General features: G+C 39.3%; 1 protein-coding gene across 1 annotated transcript in view; it reads left to right on the top strand.

Annotated features, from left to right (window-relative positions):
• The first annotated feature begins 407 nt into the window (after nt 1-407).
• Nucleotides 408-18,685, top strand: part of LOC114476689 (zinc transporter 6-like) — a 35,414-nt gene continuing 17,136 nt past the window's right edge. Inside the window, 6 exon segments of the mRNA XM_028468533.1 lie at nt 408-633; nt 1,569-1,615; nt 3,112-3,148; nt 3,151-3,197; nt 3,598-3,682; nt 18,202-18,244. Coding sequence (XP_028324334.1) covers nt 438-633; nt 1,569-1,615; nt 3,112-3,148; nt 3,151-3,197; nt 3,598-3,682; nt 18,202-18,244 — 455 coding nt within the window. The 5' untranslated portion in view covers nt 408-437.

The raw sequence follows: 18,685 nt of genomic DNA, 5'->3' as shown, positions 1-18,685 counted from the left end.
TTAAATTTATATTTAAATAAATAGATAATTGCACAAATTAATTCATAAATGAATACAAAAAATAGATGTGGATATACAATTATATATATATACCGGTACATAAATAAATATGAAAAGCATGCATAATTGGGGGGGAAAATAAAGAAATAAATTATATATATACGGTAACAAAGACATTAAAAAAATGACTATTTAATTATTCATCTACTCATTTATGTATTTATTTCTGCAACTATTTATTTCATTATTGTTTAATTTATGTCTGCATTCATTTATTTATGTGTAATTATGTGATTTTCTGTCTCTTATAAACTATATTTGTACAGTTTATGTTATAAACCAGTGACATGTGGAAAAAACGTGACGTCACTGTGAAACTTCCGCTTGTCCTTTTGGCGCATGCGCACAGCAGCATCAGCAGCATCAGTGTCACCAACATGGCGATGGACGGCCAGGCCTCGGCTCGGTCCTTCCACCCGGCCCTCCGGTCCACCGGGTCGGTCGGAGACTTTTACCCACGGAAGTTCGGCCCTAAGCCGGACGTGGTTCCGTCGGGAGTGACGGAGAGGAAAGCGGTTCCTCTGGATAAACCCGACATGGTTTCTGTGGACGTGCTGAACGTCAACGACGGAGGTTTGTTATGCTAACAGGCTAATGCTAACAGCTGATGTGTTAAATGTCTTTAAACAGATCCGTTTGGTTTATAAAAACAGTAATATTAACTCTAACTCTCTGTTTCAAACCTTAAACCATCTTTACCTTCTGTTTTTTTTTTTTTTTTTGGAACATTAACACAACTTTTCAGTCATTTTGACACTAAAACCTTTGGAAGTTCCATCATTATGTTCACATTAATAGTTTATTTTCTTTTATACTCACAAAGCTCTCATTAAAAGGTCAAACACGTTTAAGAACACATCAATGATGAGAACATATCACAAAGAAAAACTTTTTAAACGTTGTAATAGCTATAATTATTTATGATGAATTATTTGTTTAAGCAACAGTTTGACACAAATGATGATTTATAGTTTTACATTTATAACATCAGTACTAATTAGAAATAATTAAATCTCCTGAACTCTATCTTTAATTTTAATATTTGGTAATCAGGTTTTTAGTTTTGTGTTTCAGACGTTACAATAAACTAAAAAAACGTGTTAATAAAAATGATTTATTTAGTTTCACACAAGGAAATTATAAATGTTGATTTTAAAAAGAAAATAATATACTGTAAGTAAGACTGTTTTATTTCAAATGTTTTGTATTGTCGTCTAAACGTGTATTGTTTATAAGTTTTTCACTAGTAATATAGAAATATATAAATAGTAGAAAATGTAAAACATGACAAATTTGTTCATAATGAGTATGTTTTAAATAAATGTTTTTCTGATGCAGTGGTTTTTATGTTTTGTTACTAGTGAAAAAGTAATAAACAATAAGATATAAAAACCATTGTGTCAGAAAAACATTTATTTGTGCCTAACGTTGTGTGTGTGTGTGTGTGTGTGTGTGTGTGTGTGTGTGTGTGTGTATAACGTTATGTGTTTATAACGTGTTTCTATCAGACGTTCCTGTTCACCGTAAGAAGCTGGAGAGCGACACTTACATCCTGGTGAGTGTTTGTGTGAATAAACCAACAGTAGAGTTTACATGTTCTCCCTGCGCACTCATCTAGTCCTCAGCTTTCCTCATTGTAATAAAATATGCTGTTTGGGTTTCTGCTTGTTTTTTTTTGTTTTTTTTTTTACATTTTTTCTGTTTTTTTTATTTCAGAAACAGCATTTCTTTTTTTTTCTTTTTTCTTTTTTATAGTTTTGTGTGTGAGTGCATGTGACAGAATTCATCCACTTTGGTTTATTTATATTTGAAAATAAATCATTTTTAAAACGTCATTTAATTTTTTTATGAAACTACTTTTATGATACTAACAAATGAATAAAGAGGTACATTAATAAAATTACAAACACATTCATTCTAGCTTTTATTCATCAATACTATTTGCTTTGACATGGATGTGATTGGAAGCTTTTATTTGGTTTCTTAGGGTGCTTTCACACATGCCTCTTTGCTCCGCCCCATGCTGCACTTCCTTGGATATTCCGGTCTTTTTCCGATATGTGAAAGGTCACTGGAACTCTGGTGCGGCGCAAACAAGTGAACTCTGGTCTTCTGAAGAATGTAGGTCTGGGTTCGGCTCCAGTGAAGCATGGTGTGGTCTTTAACCATGTGAGAAAGAAACCAGGACCAAACATAGACTTTACATTGAAACACAATGTTAACAGAGCAACTCCATCAGTGACAGAGCAGCAGCAGCAGCTGCTGTGCTGCTGTGTGTCTCCCGTCACACATTCACAACTCACTGTTCCAGCAGCAACACACACACATTCATCCATCCATCAATCCATCCATCCATCCATCCATCCGTTTTCAGAGTTGCTTTGTCAGCACACAAACAAACACGTCACATTTTCTCACTCCTTTCCATATTTCTCCCACATCATTCATTTATTTCACTCATCTCTGTTTTCACAAACTGTTCACATGATCAGTGACTGCTCTGTTTTATCTGTGTATATATTCTCATATTTTCACACATTACACATCCTTACCGGTGATATGACGGCGCTGACAAGTGGAGACGGGGCGGAGTCATCTCTGTGTTTATGTAGAGCATTAGTGCAGGTTGTGGCATCGTGTGATTATGGCTTATTTTGAATTATTATTAATTACTTTTCTGTGGGGATTGTTTTAGGATTTCCTTTGGAAAACATAGGAAGAGAAACCAAATATAGGACGTGACTGTCAGTAGTGACAGAGCAGCACCACATCGTCACAGCATTGGAGGTTGAAGTATTCTGTCTAATCAGAGACCGACCGTTTCACCTGCGTGACGTAGTTCATAAAGTTTGGTGCACTTGGCAGATAGAATGTGTAAAAGTGAACCAGAGGCAAATTAAAATGAAACAATGTCACAGATTCACCACCTGAACCACACACAGTCCACTGGACCATATGTGTGAAAGCACCCCAGGAGCTTTTAGCTTTTTTTTAGTCATTTTTGCAGGATTCTGAAGAGGAATGTCAGTGTTGTGCGTGTGTGTGTTTCAGGGAACCATCCATCCATTCAGGAAGACTCACAGATCTATGGTGGGAAACTGGTACAGGAGTTCAGACTGGTTTCATCTGATAGACGGGTGAGAAATGGTTTGTGTTATTGTCCCATCTCTGTGTGTGTGATCTGATCTGACACGCACACACACACACGTGCAATATCGGAACACTGACACGTCCTGAAACAGTTCACATGTGATGTTAGAGTCAGACTGGTCATCGTGTTATCCTGTGACCAGTATGAGTGATGTGTCAGCTGACTTGTTTTATTGAGTCACCATTTACACTGATTACCAGTTGAAAATGAGACAGCAACAGGTAAAGTGGTCTTTAGATAAGTGTTGTTGTATCTATGGTAACACAATGTTTTGATATGTGTGTGTGATAACCCAGAGGTCCACACAGGGGCAGCAGAGAGCCATTTGTGAATATTAATATCTTAAAACACAGACTAATAGTGATGTGATATGTGTTTGTGTGTAGTCGTGGAGGATCCTGGTGTTCGGGGTGTTGAACCTGCTCTGTACCGGCTGTTTGCTGATGTGGTGCAGCTCTACCAACAGCATGGGTGAGCAGACCACACACACACATATTTGCTGACACTTGGCGTTCACAGACACAGATAACCTTTCGACATGCGCTAAACACCAGACTGACAGTCCCACACACACGTGTGAATCGTGACGCTGCGTCTCACACACACACACACACACACACACACACACACACACACACACACACACAGTGTTGAACAGATTAAATAAAGGATTTAAGGGAATATTAAAACTAAGGTGATAATAATCTGTCTTGATAAGATTTAACAATTGCTGATGAACCTAAAATTTTAAAGAAAAAATAACCAAATGATTAAAACAAGTTTTGTTCCAATAATATCATATGATAGTTTATCTATAAAGCACGTCTGTGTGTGTGGAGGACGGAGGGTTAGACCAGAGAGGGGGAAGGTGCGTCTGAGACACACTCACACTGATATACGAGCAAAGCTCTCAAGTCTCACACATTTATCATGTTCATGTCTCATTGAATTAAACCAGATAAATCACACACACTATTTTATTTTACACTCACAAATAAACCCTTTATAACACTACAGAGTATGTACACCTCTATGTACATCCAACCTTCAAACACATACTCATTTGGCCATAATTGACAACTCTACTTAAGCTCCTCCCACTATATGAATACATACTTCCGACGGGCACTGTACTAGTTCAAACCAATGAATGAGCCTAATAACATAGCTCCGCCCTTTCACCCTTAGAAGCTGCTGCTCAGCCAGCTACGTGCTAAGCTGACCAAACTTGTGAAACTGGTTGCTACATGCTAAGCTAACCAAATATGTGAGACTGGTTGCTACATGCTAAGCCAACCAAACATGTGGGACTGGTTGCTACATGCTAAGCTAACCAAACATGTGAGACTGGTTGCTACATGCTAAGCAGTTATTATTTATTTAATTAAACCTAAAGCTGTTTGTGTTTTTTTATTACTTGTACAGAAAGAGGAGATACTAAAACCCAGAAACATTTCGGAGGCAGTAAATTTTTTATATTTCTTGCATAGAAAGCGAGCATTTTTTTGTGGCTGTGACCTTTTTAATATTTAAAAAAAAATTAGAGCTGGAGCTAGTTGTTTTTTTTATGTCTTGCACAAAAAGCCAACTGTTGTAAGTCTTTGTGACTAGGCCTTTTTTAAAGTTATGTTGTTTTTTAAATTTTTAGCACAAAAAGCCAGAAGGTGCTGTTACTGTTACGTAATGGAACCAGTTATTGGTCATATGTTTCAGTTTAGTTATTGCACTTGTTAACAAGCAGGTGCTGTGATTATTATTTAATTAAACTTGAAGCTGCTTGTATTTTTATTACTTACAAAAACCCAACTGGTGCTGTTCATAGAATCAAAAGAGTTTATATAAAAATATTGAAAATGTGATGGTGATTCGTGTTGGTTCAAGAGCAAACTGTACCAGGAATGTCCGGCCCACAAACCAGTGTGTGTGGTGTGTGTGTGTGTGTGTGTGTGTGTGTGTGTGTGTGTGTGTGTGTGTGTGTGTGTGTGTGTGTGTGTGTGTGTGTGTGTGTGTGTGTGTGTGTGTGTGTGTGGTGTGTGTGTGTGTGTGTGTGTGTGTGTGTGTGTGTGTGTGTGTGTGTGTGTGTGTGTGTGTGTGTGGTGTGTGTGTGTGTGTGTGTGTGTGTGTGGTGCGTGCGTGCGTGCGTGCGTGCGTGCGTGCGTGCGTGCGTGCGTGCGTGCGTGCGTGCGTGCGTGCGTGCGTGCGTGCGTGCGTGCGTGCGTGCGTGCGTGCGTGCGTGCGTGCGTGCGTGTGTGTGCGCGCGCGCGTGCTGTCATCTCTTCGAGTCTGTTGCTGTCGGCAAGAGACCTCGATGATGTTCAGTGTTTGTCTTCCACCCTATTAGTCACACACACACACACACACACACACACACAGTGGAGTCAGAGGTTTGTGTTGTAGTAGTAAAGCGGCTCTTTTGTGTATTTTTATTCCATGTTTTCCTCTGAACAGACAATGATGATTCTCTGTTGCTTTGGAAACAAAATGTTTAACATTCAGTTATTTTTTAGAGTTTAGAACAAAGCATGTTGAAGAAGTGTCCTGTTTTTCTATTTACATATTTATGACTTAGAAAAACTAAAGTCTGCTAAAAAATGTAATGAAATCACATCTTAAGCACATTTAGGAAAAGTGTCCTTTATTTTCTATTGAAATATTCATGATTTAGAAAAAACTAGTCTGCATAAAATGTTTATAATAATATGATAAAAATAATACATAAAAAGTTATAATATTGTAAATGATAATAGTTTATTAATGAATAGAAATAATTACCTGGATGTTGTTGGTATTTCATGATATAAATTATGAGGTCAAATGCAAACTTAGATAAAAGAGTGAGTTTAAATGTGAACTTAAAACATCAGAACTTCATAGATTCTGTTTATGGTCGTGAGGAAGCAGCGTTAGTTCTCTGAATGTCGCTCACACAACACAGTGTTCATCGTCTCCGCCTGAGCTTTAAATGAAGCATGAGCAACACACACACACACACACACACACACCACACCCTCCCCTCAGCCTGTGTGAGTGTAATTCCATGTTCTAGAGCAGAAAAAAGCCACATACATGTACATAGTGTCCTCAGAAACACACACTGGCCCCATTAGCTCATGACTGATGGCTTAGCAGACGCTTAAACGCACACACACACACACACACACACACACACACACACACACACACACACACACACACACACACACACACACACACACACACACACACACACAGAGTATGGATTGTAAACGTGCTCCCACTGGACACACTGACCTTCAGCTGACGCAAGAATGTGTGAGCAGAGATGATCAGGCTGCTGATCCCGTGTTCTGTGTGTGTGTGTGTGTGTGTGTGCGTGTGCGTGTGCGTGTGCGTGTGCGTGTGCGCGTGCGCGTGCGTGTTGTCAAAGATGAACCTGGCAATGGTTTGTTGTAATTAAAGCGTTGTTAAACACTCTGGTGTTTGGGCGGATGACGGTTATCACGGGGGCGGGGCCACCAACGTGATTATAATTGATCTGAGGGTCACATGATCAACATACATGTCAGCATCTATCTGTAATGCAAGGAAGGTCTGCGTGCGTGTGTGTGCGCGGAGCGAATGTCTCCCCGACGTGTATCTGTTGGACCTGAAACTTTATCAACGGCTTCCTCATAGGCCGAGTGTGTGCACCCGTTATGTTGGACTTACGTGATTTCAAAACGTTTATTTTCATGTTTCTTTACCGTTCGATGTTTAGACTGGACGGACAGGACCTGGAAGTTATTGGCGGGCAATGGCCGCAGCTATGTTGAAAGTGAATTTCTCTGAAGAAACAGCGTTATAAACGCTGATATACTCACCATGTGCTGTATAACCAAATGCGCACATTGGATGTACATGTTGAACGCACAGAGCTGTTTAAAGAGAGAGTTGCGACAGCGGAAGTGTTCCAGGAAGTTTCAAATAGTTCCCATGGGTCTGTTTTTTTCCTCTATACACGCATTTCATCAACCTGAGTATGTGAATGCGCACGGCTGATGCGTATGTGTGAGAGGGAACCCACAGAGGAGATGGAGAGAGTCCCAACCAGGAGGACAGTTAGCGAGTCACACACACACATCTCAAAACACACCCTCACCACACATAAGGTATTTATAATAAAATATATACTAAAAGAGTAAAATAAAACAAAAACAAACAATATATATACAAAAAGTACACAAAACGACAACAGAAATGCAGAAAAACATACATTACAGAAAAATACACCAAACGACAACAAAAATATGAAAATGACTCAAAATACACAAAACTAAAAATTTTTTCAAAAATACACAAATGACAACAGAAATGCACAAAACTACACAAAAACATACAAAAATACACAAAGACTCCAAAAACATACATTACAGAAAATAGACCAAATGAAAAAAATATAAACATGAGTATAATAAACAAACACATTTATCATATTCATGTCTCATAGAATTAAACCAGATAAATCACACACGCTATTTTATTTTACACCACAAATTAACTTAAGCTCCTCCCACTATATGAATACATACTTCTGACGGGCACTGTACTAGTTAATAATGACCAATCAGAGCATCAACATGTCGTTTTATGTTTTTCTCTGATTTGGAGTTTGTTTGTGTGTATTTTTCTTTAATTTTGTGCGTTTTTTGTTGTTACTGTGTGTGTTTGTGGAGTCATTTTGTATGTTTTTGTTCTGATTTTATTTTTAGAGATACTTTCTATATTTTTATTGTCTTGTGGGTTATGTTGACATTTTGTGTATTTTTCCATTATTTATTTCTGTGGTTTTGTATGTTTTTTTTTTTTTTTTTTTGCCATTTTCTGTATTTTTCTTGACATTTTGTGTGGTTTTGATGTCTTGTGAGGTTTTGTATATTGTTTGTTATTGTGTATGTCTGTTGTGATTTTATTTGTATTTTGAGATCATTTCTGTTGTCTTGAGTTTTATTTTGTTTTTTTCCCATTATTTTTGCATGTGTTTTATGTGTGTATTTGTTTTTTTTTGTGTATCCATGTTGCCATTTTATGTTACATTAAACATCAAAGACAACGACAGTCCTCCAGACGATGTTTATTTCACATTTTAGAGTAAATACACAACTCAAATGTTCACAGCCTGAATCAGAGATGGGCAACTGTTATCACATGGGGCGGGGCCACAAGTGTGTGTTTGTATCTGAGGGTCACATGACCAACTTTGATGTCAAAATGTAAAATAACAACCAATCAGAGCAAATAACAGGTGACAACAAAGGCTTTGTGTGTGTTTGTTTTCTATGTTTTCTATCATTTTTGTGCATTTTTCTTTTGGTGTCATGTGTGTTTCTGTGTGTGTGTCTTGATGCTGTTCAAGCAGAGTTTTTGTTGCACTGTTGCTGAAACACAATCTGATGATGAATCTGCAGAAATCTGTGTGTGTGTGTGTGTGTGTGTGTGTGTTTTCAGGTATCAAATTGTGCATTGACCAACTGTATTGGTTTCCAGTTGGTTTCAATGGATACACATCAGCGATTTGTCCCTCACACACACACACACACACACACACTGTGTCCCTGTGTAGAATCAGAGATGTATGTAAATGTGTGTGTGTGTTTGTTCCAGCTGTGTCTGAAGTTAGTTTGGTTGTTGTGAGAAACAAAGTGTTTCAGCTGCTCTTTGACTCTGAGTTCATAAACATGCCCTGAAGACTTGTGAAGAAACGTTAGAACGAAGCATCTGCTCCTGAACGCACCCACGTCTTCCATCACATCTGAAACAACAGGAAATCACATCTGAAACAACAGGAAATCACATCTGAAACAACAGGAAATCACATTTGAAACAACAGGAAATCACATCTGAAACAACAGGAAATCACATTTGAAACAACAGGAAATCACATTTGAAACAACAGGAAATCACATTTGAAACAACAGGAAATCACATTTGAAACAACAGGAAATCACATCTGAAACAACAGCAAGTCACATCTGAAACAGCAGGAAGTCACATTTGAAACAACAGGAAATCACATCTGAAACAACAGCAAGTCACATCTGAAATGGCAAGAAATCGCATTGTAAACATCAGGAAATAATGGTAAACAGCAGGAAATAAGATCAGGGACAAGAGGAGATTGCATCAGAAACGGCAGGAAGTCAGATCTGAAACAGCAGGAAATCACATAGAAAACAGGAATTCACATGGCAAACCACAGGAAATCACATTGGGAACGGCAGGACTTAATATCACAAATGGCAGGAAATCGCAGAAATCTGGTTACACTGGTATTCCTCAGTAAAACTGACTGTAATGAAGGAAAGTTCATATCGTACATCATGACAGTTCCAGGTTATTGATCCGGATCACTTTCATCCAAATCCATGCATTGCGTTTTGACTTGGACTGTTCACAGACAAAGTAAAAACATAATTATAGCCTCAGGTCTGAGGGAATTGATCCAGGGAGAAAGTCTGATTAAATGAGGAAAAATGAAATCAGAGTTTGGTGTGATTGTTTACAATAAAGATCAATAACAAACATGATGTAAGGACAGTGTTGTTTATTGTGTTCATATCTGTTTGTTTGGTCAGAGTGTGGTTGTGATATTAGCTGTGTGTGTGTTACTATGTGTGTGTGTCCCCGAGGCCCTCGGTGTTCCTGTGTTAGAACACAGCTGGTGAAGCAGTTTGTCTCATAGGGCCTTCAAAACACACACACACACACACACACACTGAACAACACATCTGCTTTGCTCTTTGACTCCATGATGATCTTCCTGAATTTTCTCTTCTTTAAAAGCACAAAAACAATGACAATATATAGCAACAAGCGGTGATAAACGGCCTTCACCACACCGCCTTCATTGCGTAACTTTCGTTACGCCGTTTTGCTGCTCTGCCTTTGCCACTCCGCCTTCGATGCCTCAAGTTCATACAAAGGCATAATATAATAGTTAATTTTATACCATCAATGCATTATTATTGATTTGTTTAGACAGAAATGTATTATTGAGATATAAACTTAAACATGTTTATGTCCACCTGAGATCAGACTGGCCCCTGATGTACAGGGCTGTGTTCATGTGACTGAGTGTAGAGAGGAAGGTTAACATCATCACTTCATTATCTGTGGTGATGTTTCATTGATCACATCAACGGGGGTGGAGGGGGGGGGGAGGAAACAGAGCCATCTGCTGCTCTGACCCCCCAGTAGAGTAATAATGAGGATCAGATTCACTCGATTTTGGTTCATACTAACACTAAACAGATGAAATGATCAATAACTGGATTGGTTTAGGAGCAGAACTATAGACAGAAATAAGGATCAAAACAACAACTTCTACTTACATCTACTGTGATAATTAATTAATCCCCTTGTGAGGAGGAGACTTCATGTAGTAAAGGAAACTTATCATTTTAAACACGGACATTTCTGTGAAACCTAACTTGAGTACAGCAGCCCGCCTACCTGCCTGTTCTGATTGGTCGATTTGTCTGACGGGCACCCTCATCAGCCAATAGGTTGCAGCTTAAGTATAGGCTGCGGCATTTGTGTGGATTTTTCTTAAAAATTTGCTCAATTATTGTAATGCGGCCAATAAAACAGCGTGCTTTATAACCCGGAAATGACGGTATATAGCGCAACATACAACAAAGTCATCTCAAAATGCTGAACAAAATATAAAGTCCATAGTAAGAAAGAAAGAACCCAACAAGATCCACATGAACAAGCATTTAGCGACAGTGAGAAAAAAAAAAACTACCCATTTTAGGTTCAGAGGTGGAGAACATCTGGTTCCACTGGTTGTTGTTAGTGAACAGAAGGACAAACAGAATAGGATAGAAGGATAGACCATCAGAATGTTGGGCCGTGAACCATCGATCATGAACCAATATCTCCAAGCGTCAAAACACCTGAAACAGAAAAGAGAACCCTCAGAGGGAGAGGAGAAGATACTGACTGCAGAAAAACATGATACAGTCGTTCCTAGTGGTTATGTTAACATTAAACTTCTTACCAGCATCCTCCATGCTCTGAAATGTTACCACTACAGACAAGATTTAATCTTGTACTGGTCAATGTAATGATCTATGAGGTGGACATCAGTGTAAATAGTGTGAAGCAGTGTGAGCAGTATGATGGTTATAGAACGAGGGACAGAAGTGGGGGGTTGTCTACAACCTGGTACAAACTGTGTCTGACTGGACATCATCCCATTACATCCCATTAGAGCTATGTGTGTGTAGATGGTGGATCATGTTTGAATATAATGTTGGTGTTCTACTATATAATCTTAGTTTTCACTCCCAATTTTTATGTTTAGGGCTTTTTTCCTGGTTAGGTTAACGCTGTTATACGCTTTAGTAAATAAGTTGGTTTTGAGTTTAGCCTTAAAGGTGTAGACAGTAGCAGCCTCCCGTATTAAGACTGAGAGCTGGTTCTAAAGGGGAGGAGCCTGGTAGCTGAATGCTCTGCCTCCTGTTTTACTTCTAGACACTTTAGGAACTTCCAGAAGACCAGCAGACTGAGAGCAGAGTGATCTACCTGGACGATAGAGCACTAACAGGTCTCTATCGATATACAGAAGCTAGATCATGTAGAGCTTTGTATGCTAACAGGAGGATTTTAAACTCTATTCTAGATTTTTACAGGAAGCCAATGAAGAGAAGCCAACACTGTAGAAGTATGTTCTCTCCTGTTAGTACCTGTTAGTATTCTAGCTGCAGCATTCTGAATTAACTGGAGACTTTTTAGTGAGTTACTAGGACATCCTGACAGTATAGAGGTACAATAATCTAATCTAGATGTAACACATGTATGGATTAATTTTTCAGCATCACTCTGGGTCAAGATATTCCTGATTTTATAGATATTACAGAGGTAGAAGAAGGCTGTCCTTGTGATTTGTTTAATATGAGAATTAAAGGATAAGTCAGTATCAAAAATGACCCCTAAGTTTTTTTTTTACTGTGGTGCTAGGTGACAGAGTAATGTCATCTAGAGACACTATTTACTCTGATAATTTATCTCTGAGGTGTTTTAGACCAAATAAAATCACTTTGGTTTTATCCTGGTTAAGAAGGAGAAAGTTACGACTCATCCAGGATGTGATGTCATTAAGACAAGCCTGGAGTTTTAATAACTGATGAGTTTCATCTGATTTCATTGAGAGATAAAGCTGTGTATCATCTGCATAGCAATGGAAATGTATATGTTCTCTGATAATGTTACCTAGTGGAAGCATATATAATGTAAAGAGTATTTGTCCTAAAACTGAACCTTGTGGAACTCCATGATTAACTCTGGCTGAGGAGAGATTATTAACATGAACAAAGTGGGTTCTGTCTGATAGGTAGGATTTAAACCAACCCAGCGCTGTTTCTTTAATCCCAAAAACACTTTCCAGTCTCTGCAGCAGTAGATGATGATCCACTGTATCAAACGCTGCACTGAGATCTAAGAGCACCAGAACTGAGACCAACCCTCTGTGCTGTGATTGGCTCTAAAGCCAGACTGAAAGCTCTGTATAAATTGTTCCTATGTAGGTGATCACATAGTTGACCTGTGATGACTTTTTCAAGAATTTTGTAAATAAAAGGGAGATTAGATATTGGTCTATAAATGGACAAGTCACTAGAATCAAGGGTTGGTTTTTTAAGGAGAGGTTTGATTACGGCGGTCTTAAAGGCCTGTGGTACATAACCTGTTACTAGAGATGTGTTAATCCAGTTCATCATGTTAGTGCTGATTAGTGGAAGAACATCTTTAAATAGTGGAGTTGGGATTGGATCTAAAAGACAGGTTGTTGGTTTAGAAGCACTAACTATTGAGGTCAGTTCAGACAGACCAGTTGGAGTGAAACTATGTAAATAAAAGCTGCATGTTGAGGATATTTCAGGAGATGCTTTGTTTAATAAATTATTGAGCACTCCTGCAGGGGGGACATTAGCTTTGTTTCTAATTGTTAGAATTTTATCAGTAAAGAAGTTGATGAAGACGTCACTGCTCAGGTTGACAGGAATAGAGGGTTCAACAGAGCTGTGGCTTTTGGTGAGCCTGGCGACGGTGTGGAATAGAAACTTTTTTTGAGGATATATTGTCAGGTGACCAATATCTAAACCATACGTTAGAACAAGGTCCAGGGCATGATTAAGATAATGAGTTGTTTGTTTACATTTTGTGTAAAGCTGATTGAATCTAATAGAGGTAAATAATTTATTTAGGCTTTTTTCATCATTAACGTGAACGTTAAAGTCACCTACAATAATAGCTTTATCAGTGCTCAGCACCAGATCAGTGAGAATGTCAGAGAATTCAGAGAGAAACTCTGAATATGGACCAGGAGGACGATAAACTATAACCAGTAAAGTGGGTTTTTCTATCTTGTTTTTGGAAGTACAAATTTCAAGGGAGAGGCTATAAAATGAAAATAAAACTAAATCATTCTATATTCCTATTCAATGTAGGAAGAGGGCCAGAAATTAATATTGATTTCCCACATGCCTTTAGAACATTAAAGAGAAGGTTAAACTCGTTCATTATCCGTATCGATTCATGTCGGGTGGTATTGTCGTTCCTACATGTAACACTATTTTAGTGACAGTTACTGGCAGCGTGGGTAACATTTGATTAAGTTTAAGATAGTTTGAACTGTAGCACCTGGTATACAGTGTGTGATGGCATTTAATAATCTAATATTCCTCGTTATTGAATCGCCAATAATGAGTGATAAAGAGAATGTTAGGAGTGAGTGTGGGCCTGTTAAACTTGCCGGAACGTCCGGCGGGTGATCACAGCTGGCTGTGGTGGAGTTTCCGTCCTTGGAGGTGACTGGTGTTGGGGCATCTGTGTGGGAACGTCTGGGTGGTGCTCGGATTGTAGAAAGCTGCGGGAAAGTCTCTGTTACCAGCTCTGGTTGGTGTTGAACCGGCTCTGCTTCTAACGGCATATGGGTTGCTGATGTCTGTGGGTGATCCTCTGTCATCAGCTGGCAGTGAAGTGGTGCAGCAGTAGCATGCCTCTGGACTGCAGCTTTGAGGAGGTTTCGACGGGCTACAGAGGAGGTTTTTGGTCGGTGGGAATTGAATCCAGGTGGTGGTGGAGGCGTTATCCTGGCGGTTGTTTTGATCGGCTAATTGGACTGAGTTTGTCCCCGTTTTCATATGAGAGAGCTTCAAAACAATTGTGGAGAGTAAGCGAAGAAGGAGGGACGCCATTTTTCATGTTATTCTGTCGTCTATGTCCACGGACAACAACCTCATGACAGTTCTGGACCCGGATTCTCCCAGGGAACTGTGTCGTTATCACATGGAATATTTTGGAGGAAGAATGACAGCGCTACAGACTGCTGTACAACTGTCTGTATATTTGGTGAGTAATTCATCTTTCTTTTTTACCTCGTTAGAAAGGCTACGAAATGTCTTCCCGTAGTTTGGTAATTTCTTTGTTGGTGTTTAGTAGCAAAATGTCTTTCTCTGATGACAGGTGAGGAGCAGCGTCTTCATCGTTTGTAGATGCAGCCATTTTGCGGTACTCACAGATTCAATTTCTTGAATCTTAAGTTATCTTATCTGAACTTATGTTAACTAAATCAAACTGATCTAAACTTATCGTGATGATGTGTTTCTGGAACCAACCAGTGTTTCCAGTATAATGTGCATCAGCCTCAGTTTGTGAAAGTTGTGTCATTGTTTGTACAAAGTGCGATCAGTATCAGACAGGCTGATCGATCGGCTCGCTATCGGCTGCTCTTATGACGAGGATGTTTGCAGGCTCATGTTAGCTGTGTGTGTGTGTGTGCATCTCATGTTTCCTCGGGGCTCTGCAGCATCAGCACTGGTTCTCCTGGGGATGCTCGTCCTCACCGCAGCAGTTCAGCTGATCAATAGAAGCTTTTAGTTTACATCTGCAAGCACAAAGAGCTGAGCTGACACCGCTGCCCCTGTGTGTGTGCGGGCGCGCTCTCTCCGGTTTCACGTTACGCGTTGCCGGAAATGATGGCATGAGCTGCTCTTTACACCTCCAGCTTTGGTTTAACCACATCTGTCAGCAGCCTCCAAAACAACACCATCATAAGGAATGGAACAATCTGTGATCATCTCTAGTAACAAACAGGAAAATGTTCAACTTTAAGGAAAACATGGAGCAAAATGAACCTGAAATCATCAGATGTCACCTCAGGGCATCAAATACACAAAATGGACGACAAAAAAGACGACGGAAAAAGCAAAAGTTACACCAAAAAACCAATGATAGGAAACCAAAAACGACAAAAGAAAAACCAGAAATTATGACAAAAACAAAGTACGATAAAAAAAAAAAACGAAAGGACGGCAAAAAACCAAGGACAACCAAAAATCTAAAAATAATAAAAATAACTAATTGACAACAAAAATGATGACAAAAACAAGAAGGATGACCGATAACCCAACGAGGAGAATAAAAGACCAAAAACGACGACAAAAAACACAGATGGTTAAAGAAAATATACAAAATTCAACAAGAATGCATAAGATTGACTCCAAAAACACCAAATTAGAGCAAAATACACAAAATGATTTGGAGTACACAGGACATAGAGGTAATAGAGGTAATGGAAATCCTGTGACCAACTAAAGCGTGGCTGCGGTGTTTTGATGGAGGAACGCTGCCATGTGTTGGACTTCATCAGACACTGAATCACCATTTCATCAGGTCACGGATTGTTTCACAACATCTCATACGACTGGACGTGCAACATGGAGGCGAGCATGTCTGAGGAACAGGAAGGGTTAGTGCTTCAAAATAAAAGCATTTGGTAAATGACGGCTACCGATGAGTTGGAAATGTTGTATATGTTTACACTGTAGTTGTGTATCAATGTGTGTGTTTTTGTGAATCACTTCATTTCTCATTGTGTTTTTACTAATGATCACCAAGTTGTCTGCTGAGCTATCACTGCACTGTATGTGTGTGCGCGTGCGTGTGTAAACCTATCCCAGCACAGGGGGCAGAAACTTCATCCGAGTATCGACCTGCCCTGTTTTCAGGGTCACTGTGATGTCAGCGTTTGTTTGAGCTTTTAATTCAACACAACAAAATAAAACTGGGGCGCTCAAACGATGACTCGGCAACAATGTTATTGGTTTGCACGATGATGCAGCTTATTGCATGTAAGAAGTGTCTCATATATACTGTATGAGAAGTTTCCATTTAAACAAGGATGGTTTGATGGGAAGCATGGAACAGTTGAACCTGACATCCAATACTTCAAAGGGTGACAAAAAACATAAAGGAACGACAAAAAAACCCCCAAAGAAACCACAATTATTTTTTTAGTGAAGGTGGCGTGCGTGCGAGACTGAGACTCTCTCCATCATGTCTTTCGTTGGATTCTCGCACACAGCACGCACGTGCATCAGCCGCGCACGATACACATACTTCGTCACAGGGTGTTGAAATGCGTGAGACAGCGCGTTAATGAGCAATTGCACAGTTATATGGTTCAAACAATGGAAACTTGTCGGCAAAAGACTCACCAGTGGCTGATGGTTTCAAATGATCTATTCAGAGAGCTCGTGTTTGAGACGCTGACGATAACATGGTACAGCGATGGAGACGGAGGAGGAAGTGGAGTTCATGACCCGCGATTTAAAGGAAGTTTGAGATCACGAGAATAATTTTAAATAACCACGAAATATTAACTTAAATAACTTTTAGCAGTACAGAAACATTTTTAATATTGACCTTTTTTAAACCCAAACAAACTGCGACACAGTGACGTCATGAACCTGTGACTCGGAACCGGATGTAGCGCACTCTATACCGAGAGGGAGCCATAATCTTAAAATTAAACATTTTGAACGTTTTGCAACACCAAATTTCTCCAAAATGGAGCATGCACACACTTGGGCTATGTGGAAGCCATTGACAATAGTATAGATATACTGTATGAGACATTTCCATTTAATAAAGGATGTGTTTGATACATTAGTCCTTTCATGTGTTTTGTGTTTCCACTTCTTGTTTGGATTCAGTTTTAATAGAGCGCTTGCTCACAGCTTCCTGTTCCTCCCTGATACTAAGGTGATGCTAATGGTGGTGCTAGAGGTGGTGCTAGGCTGACAGTCAGAGGATTTGGCCTCACAGTGAACTTTAAAGGCAGTTTAACACCTGAACAGCAAGCGTCTGTGGTTGAAGAGATTTTCTCACATTCTGTCACTCCTTCAGGTTCCCTCTGTTCACCTGTCCATCCATCCATCCATCCATCCGTTCATCCATCCGTCCATCCATCCTCCCCCACTCCTCCCTGTCTCTGTCTCTTTGTCTCAGTCAGGATTAGCACACGTCAGGTTGGCCAACATGGATGTTAGTGATGGGAAACAAAATGTTCCAGTGACACAAAGCTGCTCTAATTCTACTCTTCATCCTCAGCCTGACGCTAGCTCTCAGCACTCCATTGATTGATTGGTTTGTGGGCTAACGAGCTAACGAGCTAAAAGGTTGGATAGATGACACCTGGTTTACCCGAAGCTTGTCTAATCTTCCAGATCTTCGTCTTTATTACGCCTCAGAGGCACGAGTTGGAGACAGTGACAGGTTGCTACATGCTAAGCTAACCCAAACATGTGGGACAGGTCGGTACGTGCTAAGCTAACCAATCATGTGGGACTGGTTGTTACATGCTAAGCTAACTCAAACACGTGGGACTGGTTGCTACATGCTAAGCTAACTCAAACATGTGGGGCTGGTCGCTACATGCTAAGCTAACCAAACATGTGGGACTGGTCGCTACATGCTAAGTTAACCAAAAATGTGGGAATCCAGACAACATGACACAACACAAAAACTGACAAACAATAAACAAAAACAAACCAGAAGACAAAAAGGAAATAAAAGAGAAGCTGTTTTCCCACCCTTTCCCTGTAATGAAAGTTTTCCTTTCTGGTTCTGCTGTGGACGTTTCCTGATGTTTGCATCAACCAATCACTGATGTTTGTCTGTGCTTTCAGCGCTCACTGCCTACACCTACCTCACCATCTTCGACCTGTTCAGGTAAGCCCCGCCTCTCTTTATTCTTAAGGTACATAGAACGCACTGCAGAATGTCAGATAAAGGAAGAGAAGGATTAACTCAGACTTTGTCAGGGTTCAGCCAAAATCAAGGATTTTTTTGTTTTTTTAAATATTTCATTGTAGTCTTTGAAAATTATTTTTAAAATGCAGGTATGGCTTTAAAATGACAAAGGTGTTTAATATTATAATAAATTGCACTTTTTGCTTTAATAAATTTGATGTTTTTCTCATAGATTTTTCTTCTTAAAAAGCTCTTTTTAAATTAGATTCACATATAAACTTCTCAGTTCAAGGCCCAGTGTTCAGATTAGATTAGGGAAACATTTATTTGAATTATTTTGTCTAAAAAATGTAGAAAAGAGTAAATAAAACATTTACAAAAAAAAACAGCGTCCTAAGCTACAACATGCACTTTTCTTTG

The sequence above is a fragment of the Gouania willdenowi genome, chromosome 15 (assembly GCF_900634775.1).
Source record: "Gouania willdenowi chromosome 15, fGouWil2.1, whole genome shotgun sequence".
Classification (NCBI taxonomy): domain Eukaryota; kingdom Metazoa; phylum Chordata; class Actinopteri; order Blenniiformes; family Gobiesocidae; genus Gouania; species Gouania willdenowi.
The sequence above is the reverse complement of the archived record's forward strand: the minus strand, read 5'-3'. Positions and strand labels throughout refer to the sequence as shown.